The 14,022-nt window shown below is 37.9% G+C and overlaps 2 protein-coding genes across 2 annotated transcripts; both read left to right on the top strand.

Annotated features, from left to right (window-relative positions):
• The first annotated feature begins 221 nt into the window (after positions 1 to 221).
• LOC129747169 (protein croquemort-like) lies at positions 222 to 2,420 on the top strand. The gene is made up of 4 exons (XM_055741216.1): positions 222 to 695; positions 760 to 1,607; positions 1,669 to 1,759; positions 1,822 to 2,420. Exons 1-4 carry the CDS (start codon positions 264 to 266, stop codon positions 1,942 to 1,944), a joined length of 1,494 nt encoding a protein of 497 aa, XP_055597191.1. The 5' UTR covers positions 222 to 263; the 3' UTR covers positions 1,945 to 2,420.
• Positions 2,421 to 11,841: 9,421 nt separating this feature from the next.
• On the top strand, positions 11,842 to 13,765 carry LOC129747832 (protein croquemort-like). The gene is made up of 5 exons (XM_055742192.1): positions 11,842 to 12,098; positions 12,164 to 12,469; positions 12,531 to 13,375; positions 13,439 to 13,529; positions 13,593 to 13,765. The coding sequence occupies exons 1-5, from the start codon at positions 11,967 to 11,969 to the stop codon at positions 13,704 to 13,706; spliced, it is 1,488 nt and encodes a 495-aa protein (XP_055598167.1). The 5' UTR covers positions 11,842 to 11,966; the 3' UTR covers positions 13,707 to 13,765.
• Positions 13,766 to 14,022: the final 257 nt, after the last annotated feature.

Here is a 14,022-nt window from a genome sequence, read left to right as displayed (position 1 = left end):
GCATGGTCATGTCGCACACCGCTACCATCATGTATGTATATAGCTTCGGATGTGGGAACGCTATTAACTCAGAGATGAAATTCGAACAATTCGCAACACGTTTCAATGGTTCAATGATCCACAATGTTATTAAGGAGGAAACGCAAAGCTTATCATTCCATCTTGACTTTAAGTGATTTTTAACGGCTCGTTAATTTTAGCTATTCATTATCACAGGATAAGCAGTGACCGTTTGGTTGCTGCCTGGAGGATACAACATCGTCATGTGCTGTAATTGCTCTCGAAGGGCAAAATTTATCTGGGCCTGGACATGTTCGATTGTGATAAGTGTTATGGCCATTGCCCTGGGCCTGATCTGGCTCCTGGTGGTGCGCAAAGAGATCGAGAAAGAATTCGTATTGCAGCCGGGAACGAAAGTGTACGACAGTTGGCTAGCCCCTCCAATCGACATGTACCTGGAGTTGTACGCCTGGAATTGGACGAATGCCGAAGACTACCAAAGTGAAGGCTACAAACCGGAACTGGTCGAGCTGGGACCATACACGTTCCTGGAGAAACACGAGCGGGTTAACCTGCAGTGGAACGACGACTCAACCGTGTCGTTCCAGCAGAAGCGTACCTGGCATTTCGTACCGGAATTGTCGAAAGGAGACTTCGAAAACGATAAAGTTGTAACGATCAATCCAATCGTGCTGGTATGACAAATGGAAATGGGTTTTACCTTGAAAAAATTAATAAACATTTCAATTTAATCTACAGACAATCGGTTACAGTTTGATTGCCGCCCAGAAGGAAGAACTGTTAGAATTCATGAATGGATTGATAAATTTCAACCCGGACAAAATTAGTTCACCATTTTACAACGTCCCCGTGAAAGATATTCTCTTCGATGGATATGAGGATGCTTTCCTAACTGCTTTGTTAGAGCTGGTTGAAATCGTACCCGGTTTAGAGAACGAAATAGAAATACCTCCGTTTGATAAGTTTGGGTGGTTCTATGGACGAAATGGCAGCGAAACGTACGACGGAAATTTTACCATTGGCACCGGACTAGACAGCCTAGCTAATTTGGGAATTATGCGGCTATGGAACGGAGAAAATCGCACCGACTATTTCAGGGACGATTGTGGCCTAGTGAGGGGAACTACCGGAGAACTTTGGCCAGCGTTTCAGTATCGTGACTGGGAAGCGTACGACGCTACCGTTTTCTCAACGGACATTTGCAGCACAATGAGCTTGAAGTATGGTGGCAAGTATAGTCTTCATGGCGTTGATGGTTATCAGTGGATAGGAAATTATGAAGCCTTCGATAATGGTCACATATATGAATCCTCAACATGCCAGTGTACTGCTGCTGAAGAAGAATGTCCTGTCCTCGCGCCAGGAGCATTGGACGTGTCCCGCTGTAACATGGGGGCACCCGCTACGGTATCGTATCCGCACTTTTACCTTGGCGATGTATCTTACCGCAAAGCTTTCAATGGAAGCATGAAACCAAACAAAGCAGATCATGAATTTATTCTGGCCTTAGAACCTCTTACGGGAATACCCTTAACAGTAAAAGCTCAGTTGCAGGTCAACCTCATGGTGAAGCAGTATGGCTTTGAGTAAGTTTGGTCTTGCATAGATGACTCACCCGAAACCAATATGCATTAATCTTTTTTGTAGTTTGTTCAAGGATATTCCTGAAATGATGCTTCCCGTCATATGGTTCCGACAGAGGGCAGAGCTTTCAGAGGACATGGCAAGCGATCTCAAAGTGCGTTGAAATACTTATCCGTAATCAAGAGTAATTTTACCAGCATGTTTTTCTTCTTTCAGCTTTTAATTATAGTCTATAACAACGGAGTATACCTTGCGATTGCATTAGGAGTTCTTGGATTTATAGCTCTGGCAGTAACTACCTACTACACGTGTAAACTAAGAACAATGCAGTCTGCGTAAAGGGTGTAGCTCTCATCCCACTCTCAAGGAAAAGAATTTAAAAAAAATAATCGGAAGACTTCGTTGAGTAACCATCGATTAAACTGGTCCCCCTAGTTGATTCTTTTTATTTATAACTGTAAAAGAATGAAACGAATAGTCAATTTTTTCGCTACATGGTACAAATAGGTACAGTAGAAAAGCTTACTACAAAGTATTAAATTTTACCTGAGATGACAAAGCTTTTGGCAATATAAAAAAAAACTTCCGAAAAGTCTTTACCGGGAAATAACCGGGAAATGAAAAAGCATACCGAGAAAAACGAGAAATAACCGAGAATCCAGATCCCAAACCGTGAAAAATATATGAGAAAGTCAGAATTAATTTTCTGATTCCAAGATCAGGACTTCAAACCAAATTTCGGAGTTCAGAACTGTAATTTAATTTTCCGAGTCAGAATTGAACAGATTAAAAAAAATTAAAATAAGATCACAAGTTTTGAAATTCAAAACTACTCAGAATATTCTTCAATCACAATCACTTCAAAAACTTTGACAGTTTCATGTGCTTGAAAATATCTGATACCTTTCCCCTTCCTTTTGCCGTATAAATCTCCTGTCCCGGAAGCTGCTTGTAGTCGGCTTTGACGTAGGTTTCGTCGTCCATTACCACGCAGTCAAACTTCGTCAGCATCGTCGTGTACAGCCCCCGGGATCGCGCTTTGGCCGTCGTGTTTTGTTTATCATCGCGATTTGGAGTCACTACCTTCTTGTAAGTCGATAGTCCGGCTCGTTTTTTGGCTCGATGCACGGTTGTAGACGATACACCCAGCTTATTTGCGGCATCTCGGAGAGAGGTTAGGGTTTCGCTTGAAACTACCGGCAACTCTCTTTATCGTCTCAGTGGCTTCCGGTTTTCGATTTCCCCACGATCCAGACTTCCTGGCTGTCGACAAACGTTCCCCAAACACTTTAATTACATTTGCAACGGTTGATTTGGCAACTTTAAGCGATTTTGCCAGCTTTGCGTGCGAGTAGCTCGGATTTTCGCGATGCGCGAGCAAAATTTTGATACGCTGCTCTTCTTCCTTGGACGGCATTCGGACAACTGAAGAGTGAATTCCAAAATCAAAGTAGGAGCAACATTCTACACACACACACACCTTCAAAATGAGGGGTGTTCAGGTTTTTTAAATGCAAAATTGAAAGAAATACGTCAGGTTGAGTCCCTACGCACCATCTATTCATCGACTTCAAAGCCACATACGACACGATCGACCGTAACGAGCTATGGAAAATCATGGACGACAACGGCTTTTCCGGGAAGCTGATCAGACTGATCAAGGCGACGATGGATGGAACGCAGTGCTGTGTGCGGATTTCGGGTGAATTGTCGAGTTCATTTGAATTGCCGAACCCAGTATCCAGAAGGTGGTGAAGAGTGGCCGGATACGCTGGGCGGGACATGTTGCGAGAATGCCGGACGACTGTCCTGCAAAACAGGTGTTCGCTACGAATCCGGTAGGAACAAGACGAGCGGGGGCGCAACGAGCGAGGTGGTTAGACCAAGTGGAGCGTGATCTGGCGAACATGGAGTGCCCGAGAAATTGGAGAACGGTTGCCATGGACCAAGTGAATTATAGGAATTATGTTCGTCAAGTTATGTCATGAGACGGTATACCATGTCAATAAACGTCAAGTTGATATTGACCAAATTTTGACCGTATCACCCTTTAAGCCTTATTTGATTAAGAAATTTCAAGACAGAACTTTTTTTATTCTGAATTAATTCAAAAATGTAGGGGAATAGTGGGTAAAAACAGCCATAGCTCAAGTTTCCAATGCGTGCGGTGTGGCTCAAATAGCCTTCATTCGATTTCTCAGAAAAAAGCACACAAATAGGTTTCATTTTCTTCAAAATTTTCCAAATTTTTTTTAAAAATGTTAAGAAACTGAGGGTAAAACGGCCAGAACTCCATTTTCTTATGCGTGTGGTGCGTGCAAACAGCCTTCATTGGACTCCTCGGAAAAAAATCAGATAGATTTCATTTGGTTCAAAATGGTCAAGTCCGAACATGCTTTTTTCTCAATTAATTGAAAAATTGTACGGGTATAGAGGGGAAAAAGGTCATAAATCCATTTTCTGATGCGTGCGGTGGCTCAAACAGCTATCATTTGATTCCTCGTAAAAAATCACATAAGATAAGTTTATTTTCGTTCAAAATTTTCGGAGTTTAATACTGAAAGGTATACAGGGTGTTCAATAAGTTCGAATACACTTTTTAACCAAATGGTGTGGTAAAGCCGTAGCATACATCTAATTTTTGTTAAGAGTAATTTAGTGCTATAATCAGACAAACTATTCCTGGTGTCGAAGAATTAATTTGCATGAAGTGTTCGTTTTTTTTTCAGCCTTTTCACACCACAAGTACTGGTACAGGCAAAAAATTCAATTTATTGACCAAAATAAATAGTTTACAGTTTACAGGTCACCTAATCGGCCTCCTTTGGTTAAATTCTCATGATCATTGATGATGTCGAGAATAAACAAGTACAGAATTTCTAAACTTGTTTCAAATATTTTTTTTTCGTATTGTGTGTGACATGTCGAAAAAGCAGTTACGTGCTAGCTGATTTCCACCAAAAAGCTTATCAACTTGATGGAGCATAGAATAATTGCATATCATTAATAGATTAAAACGATTAAATATGTGCTTGTGTAACTTTATATAAAGCTTCCATTATTGGTCATTAATGAATTTTTGGCAAATTTTGCATCTAGTGTTTATTTTCATTTCATTTCATTTCATAGGTCATTTTACACAAAAAAATACAGTTTTTTGGAAATATTGGCTCAAAATGTCTTCCCCTTCAAATATAACTCTCTACATGTTGTCGAGAATAAACATATGCAGGAAACCTATTTTGACTCTCTTTTAAAAACCGTCAGCATTCTTATGGAGAACGAAATTCCAACAATAGAGGAGCGTGCCACGTACGGTGGACTTGAGAAACCGCTGAAGTACAATTGGTTTAAGTATAAAATTTCCTAAACGAAAATCTATCCAGTTGATTTTGAATTACCGTTATTTTAATTTGTATTCAAACTTATTGAACACCCTGTAGTTTAGATCATGGGTGAGCAATTCATCAAAATAGCCTTATTTTGAAGCAAGCTGGGAGCAGAAAAATGTAATTCTTTATGTTAATTTCGAATTAAAAAACAATGTTTGCATGAATTCGGGGGTCAAAAAACTCCTTGCCTGCGGGTCAAAAGGATTTTTTATCTTCGTGTTTGGCTATTGATTCTTTCTCAATAGAACCATTGGTTTTACCTTTTACATAAAATGTTTCTGTTTGAAACTTGGGCGCCTCGAAATAATGGTTGATCCATGTCTTGAAAATATCAAAATCTGCAACAATTTAAAAACACGTAGAAAGTAGACACAAGTTGTTTCCACTCTGTTACTGTTTGGAAATCCGTTTACGTTTCAAGGAACGTCAGCTACTGTCCGGGAGCGTCTAGTGGTTTGTATTTATAGAACAATAAACGACGCGATTATCGGCGTTGGCCACACCGCCAAGCTTATCGTGAACGGATTTATCGGAATGCTCTCTATATTATGTGATAAGATCGGAAGCTTTGTACTGGATCGTCCTTCCAATCCGCAGTCAATGTTTGTCATTTTACTCGTCAGCCTTCGCTTTCAGGTGCGTGCGTTACTAGAAAACATTTCCTGTTAAATGGACAATTATGATACACAGACAGGTGCTGTAATTCGTTGCTGTTTGGGTGTAACAATTAGTTTTCACCTGTGCATGACCGGAAAAAGTTTTGTAAAGCGTATTTGGTGGAGTTAGAACAAATCTTTAACAAAGTCTGGTTGTTCAAAACTATGTTTAGTGGGAATTTCGACTATTAAAATAGATATAGAATATAAAAAGTGACTCAGATTGTTGAAAAATTCAAACCGAAAATCGTTGTAAGGTTGGGTTACAATGAAGTTTTAGTTGCTCGAAGATAAATTATAATGAGTTCTTCACCTAGAATAATAAAAGTGAAATGCAACATAAGAAAGATGAATGTGGTTGTTAAGAATTTCTCAAGTTGAATTATGGCATTTCCAGCACAATAAATTGCGTTATCATGTAAGAGCCCAGTCGTGAAGGGGTGAAAGTTCAATAAATTTTCACTTTGCTAATGCAAAGAATAATCAAATCCTCATTTTATAGTTAACTAGCTGACCCGGTAAACTTCGTTTTACCTTCTTATGGAATCGTAATAAATGTTTGATTTCATCTACACGTCCTTAACTTCATCGTGTTCGCTTATCGATTCTTATGGAAATCGTAACAAATAAAGTTGAATTTGTATTGGGACCACCTTCCATGAAAAGTGAGATTCTTTAAACTATTATACAAACAATCTCTGACCCAAAAAACCCTCGTATACCAAATTTCACTTCATTCCGACCGACCATTCACACGTGATGTTGTTACAAAGAAAACGCCTCCATTTCTATACATAAGAAGATGTGAAGAGATAATTTTGTATGAAGACCCCCCTTTCATAAGCTTCTTAAAACTATTATACAAACCATCTCTGACCCATAAAACCCTCGGATACCAAATTTCTCTTCATTACGACCGACCATTCATACGTGATGGTGTTACAAAGAAAACGGCTCCATTTTTATATATAAGATGTGGAAAAGAAATAATTTTGTATGGGGACCCCCCTTTCATAAAAAGTGAGATTCTTGAAACTATTATACAAACCATCTCTGACCGAAAAACCCTCGGATACCAAATTTCACTTCATTCCGACCGACCATTCATACGTGATGTTATCACAAGGAAAACGCCTCCATTTTAAAAAATAAGATGTGAAGAACAGATAACTTTGTATGGGGACCCCCTATCATCAAAAGTGAGATTCTTGAAAGTATTATTCGAACCATCTCTGACCCAAAAAACCCTCAGATACCAAATTTCACTTTATTCCAACCGACCATTCATACGTGATGTTATTACAAAGAAAACGCCTCCATTTTTATATATAAGATGTGAAGAAGAGATAACTTTGTATGGGGACCCCCCTTTCATAAAAAGTGAGATTCTTGAAACTATTATACAAACCATCTCTGACCCAAAAAACCCTCGGATACCAAATTGCACTTCATTCCGACCGACCATTCATACGTGATGTTATTACAAAAAAACGCCTCCATTTTTAAAAATAAGATGTGAAGAAGAGATAACTTTGTATGGGGACCCCCTTTCATAAAAAGTGAGATTCTTGAAACTATTATACAAACCATCTCTGACCCAAAAAACCCTCGGATACCAAATTGCACTTCATTCCGACCGACCATTCATACGTGATGTTATTACAAAGAAAACGCCTCCATTTTTATATATAAGATGTGAAGAAGAGATAACTTTGTATGGGGACCCCCCTTTCATAAAAAGTGAGATTCTTGAAACTATTATACAAACCATCTCTGACCCAAAAAACCCTCGGATACCAAATTGCACTTCATTCCGACCGACCATTCATACGTGATGTTATTACAAAAAAAAACGCCTCCATTTTTATATATAAGAGAAGATGTGAAGAGATAATTTTGTATGGGGACCATAAAAAGTGAGATTCTTGAAAGTATTATACAAACCATCTCTGACCCGAAAAACCCTCGGATACCAAATTTCACTTCATTCCGACCGACCATTCATACGTGATGTTATTACAAAGAAAACGCCTCCATTTTTATATATAAGATGTGAAGAGATAATTTTGTATGGGGACCCCCCTTTCATAAAATGTGAGATTCTTGAAACTATTATACAAACCATCTCTGACCGAAAAAACCCTCGGATACCAAATTTCACTTCATTCCGACCGACCATTCATACGTGATGTTATCACAAAGAAAACGCCTCCATTTTTATATATAAGATAAATTGTTCGAATTACAAGACTTTTGTGAGAAGAAAATTGTCAAAAATTGGGGACCAAAGAAAATCGAGAAAATCGAAATTTTAATTTTAATGGCAAATGGCTTAAAAATGCATGAAATGTCGAGATCTGATGTTACCCCGAAAACTTATTTTGGCCGAAAATCGACTTTTTGAAACTTTTTCGAAAAACCTATTAAGTCCCAGAGAGTTGATGTACGGACGCTGGATTCCGGACGAAAAAGGGTTTGTAGCAGGCAACTATGCTCACCGAATAGACCACCGATGGCAGAGCAAACAAAGGCCGAGAAACGAATCGATATTTCTGGAGCAAAAACACGTCCGTTTGCTCGAATAAGTTCCAAAAAATGATTTTATTGATTTTATCAACTAAACTTTCATTTTTCCCCATCCAGTTGCTGTATAAAACTCTTGTCTCGGAAGCTCTCTGAAGTCTGCCTTGGCCTAGGTACGGAGAGATTGGAGTTTCTCTTGAAAGTGCTAACCACTCTCCTGTTCGTCAATGCGGCTACCGGATTTCGATTTCCCTCAGATCCTGGCTACCTAGTTGACGAAAAGCGATCCCCTAAGGCTGATGTCATGCTGAAGCTACAAGCAACGCAACGCGTTCACACGACAAACCAGCTCTCATTTGATCTCCATGGAAAAAGCGCAGACCTGTCATACTGAGCGCTTTGTAAAGCGCGACAAATCCATGAAGATCAAATGAGAGCTGGTTTGTCGTGTGAACGCGTTGCGTTGCTTGTAGCTTCAGCATGACATCAGCCTAACACTTTTACTACGGTTATTTTGCCACATTCAACGATTTTGCAATTTCTGCGTGTGTGTAGTTTGGATTTTCACGACACATGTACAAAATTCTGATTCGTAGCTGCTCTTGCTTGGACGCCATTTTGAAAACTAAAGACCTAATGTCGAAAGCTAAAAAGAACCATCATTCTACACGCACACACACACCTACAAAATGAGGGGTGTTCAGGGTTTTCATATGAATGATTAGAAGAAATGCGGCGAATTTAAGTTGACTACTTTTTGATCCGAACACCCTTTAACTGCAGAACTTTTTCCCTTCTTTCGGACTCCACGTGGATTGTTTACAAAGTACAGTCGATTTGCGGAATGTCAATAATACCTACGTGAAGCTGACATAATCCTGACCAGGGCCGTAGGAAGAACCGACTCATGGGGGGGCTTTTGATGACTGATTTTTAGCTATGATTTTTTGTCCAAAAATGCACGAATACAAAAAAATATTAAAACACATTATGATTGTTACAATATGATTAGTCATTTTTAACTACTTTGACATTTAAAGTTTTCGTATTAAATCGTAAATTTAGAAAATTGGTTCTAAAATTAAGAGTTAAGGAGTTAAAAATCTTTGAATTTGATTTAAAATTTAGCCTTTGATGAAAATAAATCAATTTAAAAAAAAGTAAAAGATAAAAATCATAAGATTTTCTCATCAAATTTTAATGATTCAAACTTGAACCAAATTAATGATTTAAGTTTAAAAATTGGCTTAAAAAAACAGCAATGATATTACATTGCGGACCAAATACGAGACATTTCGTGTTTTCGCTAGCCGCTTGTATGCTCCATTAAAAAGCATAATTAAAATGAAATAAATCTAATAATGAAACCTCATTCTACAAAATGAAATACGACACTTCCACTCATATATCTATATTAAATTAGCAGAATTTTGTCTATTGGGTTCTGGAACATAAAATGCCAAATTTTGGTGCTCTTAATGTGTGGAAAATGTCAAACAATGCACTGGAAAAATAAAGAAATTTGTGAAGGATTTTTAGCTGAAAATTTTTCTTTACCTGTAAATATGTCTTATAAAGAATCAACTCCATAATGAAAGGCCTATGGATATTTTTTTTAATAATTTTTTTTTGCGGATAACATAAAAAAAACTGAAATTCTAACTTTTATTTGTGGTTTTCAGCTAAATTGTGTTTCCAAACTAATTTGGTTGATAAAATTGCAATCTGGAAATTGAATTGACAAGCAATTTTAACACATTAAGCAGCGCCAAGAAATCTACGACGTGAAACACCGAAATTTGGCATTCAATATCTCAGAAACCCCTGGAATTTTTTTTATGTAACAGAATATATTGTGTTCAATTTTGTCGAATAAAGTTTAACACTTAAATTTAGTCCATTCGAGTTATATTTCGAAGTGTAGCAAAATAAAAAATTGTTCTTTGAATTTGTATCCTAATTTCCATACGATTTCTCAAGTGTTAAAAAAATACGATTTTCGAATTCTATTCCAGATCAGAATTTTCAGAGCAGAGTTATAGAGCCCTCATTCATGAATCTATTAACTTAATTCTGCATTTCAGGTTTAATTTAAATTCACTATTTAAATTACTTTTTTTTATCTGTATTGTGAATAAGATTAAAATATAAATTTACAAAGATCTGAATCTTTTCAAATTTTTTCTTTTTTTTATATTCATATAACCCTAATCAAAATATTGAAAATACATGTGATCTCGAAAAACATTATTCAAATTTAATATGAATTGCATAACCAAGTTTGAACCATGATTTAAAAGCAGCTTTTCATTTCTAATTTCTTAAGATTATTTGTACTGAAAATAATCCTGAACAGGGTACAGAATCCGAAATACAAAAATAGGAATAAAATTTGGGTTATGGGAATTATGGAACCAGAACCTCCGAAATGGGTTTAATTTAATTCAAAATTTTAAATTCAGCCCAGAATTTCGATGACCAAGTGAGAAAATTTTGAAAAAGTGTAGCAGAATTTCGGACTTGAGATGGGTTTTTGAAATTTTGTTTTTTGTCTGGATTGATTAAAATTACTCCATTATCATAATTTGGTTCTGAATTCAAAATTTTGAGTGTAGAGTAGAATATCTCGGTTGCTGTTTTGGATCCTCATGGGGGGGGTTTAACCCCCAAAACCCCCCCCGTTCCTACGGCCATGATCCTGACACATGGGTTTCAAGAACTTCCCAACCCGTCCACCAGAAGCGCCACAATATAGCAAAATTTTGTGCCAATTCTAAATAAAGCAAGCTTTATCAGCTTTACGTTCTTCAACGTTCTTCGGTATGCTGGCGTCAACCTCTACTCACGTCAATATCTACTCAGCCTGGTACCCATAATCCGGAAAACGAGGAGGCCAGTCTAAATCAGCTTTTTTTTTAGTTTTCAAACTTTCTCTTAATTTTAAACGATCGTTGTTGGTGTAAAGCACTAAAATTTCAGCGCTTCCTTTTTTTGGTTTGTATAGACTTATATTTAGCTAAAATGGCACTAAATGACGTTTCGAAATTGTGCTTAGCTGTCAAACTCGGCTGAAAAATGGAGTAGTGATGGTAGTGATTCGATGTTGAAATCAGAAACATCCAGATGGCCCACCCTGTATAAGCTAAGCTGTACAAGCTAAACTCAATTCGGAATGGTTAACGATAAATTTCTATGTATATAAATGTTGGAAATTATATACTTTATACTTTTCACAATTTTTACTTGCTATCTTTTGTTCCACTGATTTTCTCAAACGCATTATAAGGGACATACCTACCTATAATTTTAAATTGGTTTTTGCGACTCGCTTTCCAAAAATTGCTATTTCGAGCTCAATTGATTTTAATTTATTATAGCGATTATTGAGTCATTGATATAAATTGTTGTTTCACGTTTGTGCTATTGTTGATAAATGTCAGTACAATCTTTCGGCAGTCGTTAATCGCTTATCTCCAAAGATTGAAATACGAAAAAAAAAATGAAATTCGAAAGTACCCACTTTTTTGAATCTGTGAGGTCAATTAGCAGATTGGACCCCCCAGATAAGAACCTTAGCACTCTACTGATAACTCCATTGATATCATATCGAGCCGTTATCTTTACGGCTGCTTAAGTCGAAGGTTTATCCATAGCTAACTGAAAACTCTCGATGTTGCAAGTAGCATTCACCAGACGTATATTTCTAACATTAAGACACACATCTCTTTCGTCGAGGAACGGTTAGAATAGTTAATTCGAACAGAAATCGAACTAGAGCAGTGGATTTAAAATGTGTTGCTGCTGCAACTGTTCGAATACTGCCAAGAAGGTTTGGTCCTTCATGGGAGTAGTTCTGATCTTTGGCTTAGCTGCTTTCTTCGGATTCGGATGGCCGGCTATTGTGGATTCGGTAGCACGAAGTGTGAGTTTCCTGACAGTTCAAGTATTAAAACAAAAAGATTGTTAACGGTTATTTTTATCGTATAGGAGTTCGTGTTGCAATCCGGAGCCCAGGTTTATGATAATTGGTTTAAATCAGAAGTACCAATGTTTTTCGACATCTACGTGTGGGATTGGGTGAATTGGGAAGAGGCGACGAATCCCAATGTGCGGCCACATTTTGTCCAAAAGGGGCCTTACGTTTTTTCTGAAGTTCATGAGCGTGCCAATGTCAACTTTAACGGTAACCATACAGTAACATTCCAACAGCAACGCATATGGCATTACATTCCCGAGCAATCGAACGGCCATTTCTACACCGATACCGTTTCTACGCCACATACGATATTAATGGTACTAGAAACTAAGATGTTTCTCTATGAAAAGTTCCTATAATAGTATTTTGATATTTCAGACGGTCGGTAAATTAACAGAGAACAATCCCCAGCTAAGGGGTTTAATGGATGCTATTCTTGCCAACAATGACCTTCTGGATGCAATCGTTTACAAAGACGTTCTCGTAAAGGACATATTGTTCGATGGAGTAGATGATCGACTCTTGACTGGACTGCAAGGTTTAGTTAACGCGTTACCTCCTGGGACTCTCGAGGGAATAGATATACCAAACTGGACCGGCTTTAGCTATTTCTATGAAAGGAATACTAGCATTGAATACGACGGAGTCTTCCAAATGGCTACTGGCTCAGATGTATGGTCGAGGACAGGACTCATGCACACATGGAATGGCGAGCCATCAGTTCCATTCTATCGGGGATCCTGTGGACAAGTCAGGGGATCAACAGGATCGGTTAATCCTCCGATGACAAGCTCGCAGATCGCCAATCCAGAAGATTTCATGCTTTTCATAACCGATTTATGCAGTGCCGTTACTTTGAAATACGATGGCGATTTTGAACTACACGGCCTAGAAGGAAAAATTTGGGTTGGCGATAATCGCGTTTTTGACAACGGACACAACTTCCCGGAAACTGAATGCCAATGTACGGCACAACCGGAGGAATGTCCTGTGGTAAGGCCCGGCGTGTTTGACGTTTCAGGATGCAAATTTGGGGCACCATTGTTTGTCAGTTTCCCCCATTTCTATCTGGCTGATACAAGCTATTTAAATGCTGTTTCCGGTCTAAGCCCAACGCGACAAGCCCATGAATTCCGGTACGCATTGCATCCATTCTCTGGAGTTCCGATGTTGGTCAATGGGAGGATACAATATAATGTGCATGTGAAGGAATATGGATTACAGTAAGTAATCGAGCTCTTGAAAGTCAATGAAGGTTTTGTTTTATAAGAAAAATATTCTTACAGAGTACTCCAAGGTCTACCGGATTTATTCGTGCCCGCATTTTGGGTGGAGCAAAGGGTTGAGCTTACACAGGCCGTCGTTGATGATCTGATAGTAAGTGCCTCATGTTTCGATATATTCTGCTATGTTTTGTTACATTTGTTCTATCTTTCACAGTACATCGATACGTTACGCAACGCTGGTTATTACACCGCATATGCTCTACTGGGAGTTGGTGTTCTCGCTTTTGGTGTTGCTATGTATTTCTCTATTTTTGTATGGAAAGACTAAGCTAAGGAACTGTTACCTGTAGATGTATGATTAACATGAACCTCCATGTATAAAATAAATTCCACTTTTTGTTAAATGTTTTTTCTTATTGTATCTTTATCTCTTATATTGTCTTTAATAGAAAACTTGTTAATCCCAATCAGTCTATGGAACTAACACTAATTTGTGTGTCATTTACACTGAAAGTGGTTAAAAACGTCTTAAAGGGTGATACGGTCAAAATTTGGTCAAGGGAAAACGCGTGTAAATCGGTGAAATCGTTTATTTAAAAAATCAAATTAAATTTCTTTTTCAAGTTTAATTAGTATAAAATTCA

The sequence above is a fragment of the Uranotaenia lowii genome, chromosome 2, assembly GCF_029784155.1.
Source record: "Uranotaenia lowii strain MFRU-FL chromosome 2, ASM2978415v1, whole genome shotgun sequence".
NCBI classification, from domain to species: domain Eukaryota; kingdom Metazoa; phylum Arthropoda; class Insecta; order Diptera; family Culicidae; genus Uranotaenia; species Uranotaenia lowii.
The sequence above is the reverse complement of the archived record's forward strand: the minus strand, read 5'-3'. Positions and strand labels throughout refer to the sequence as shown.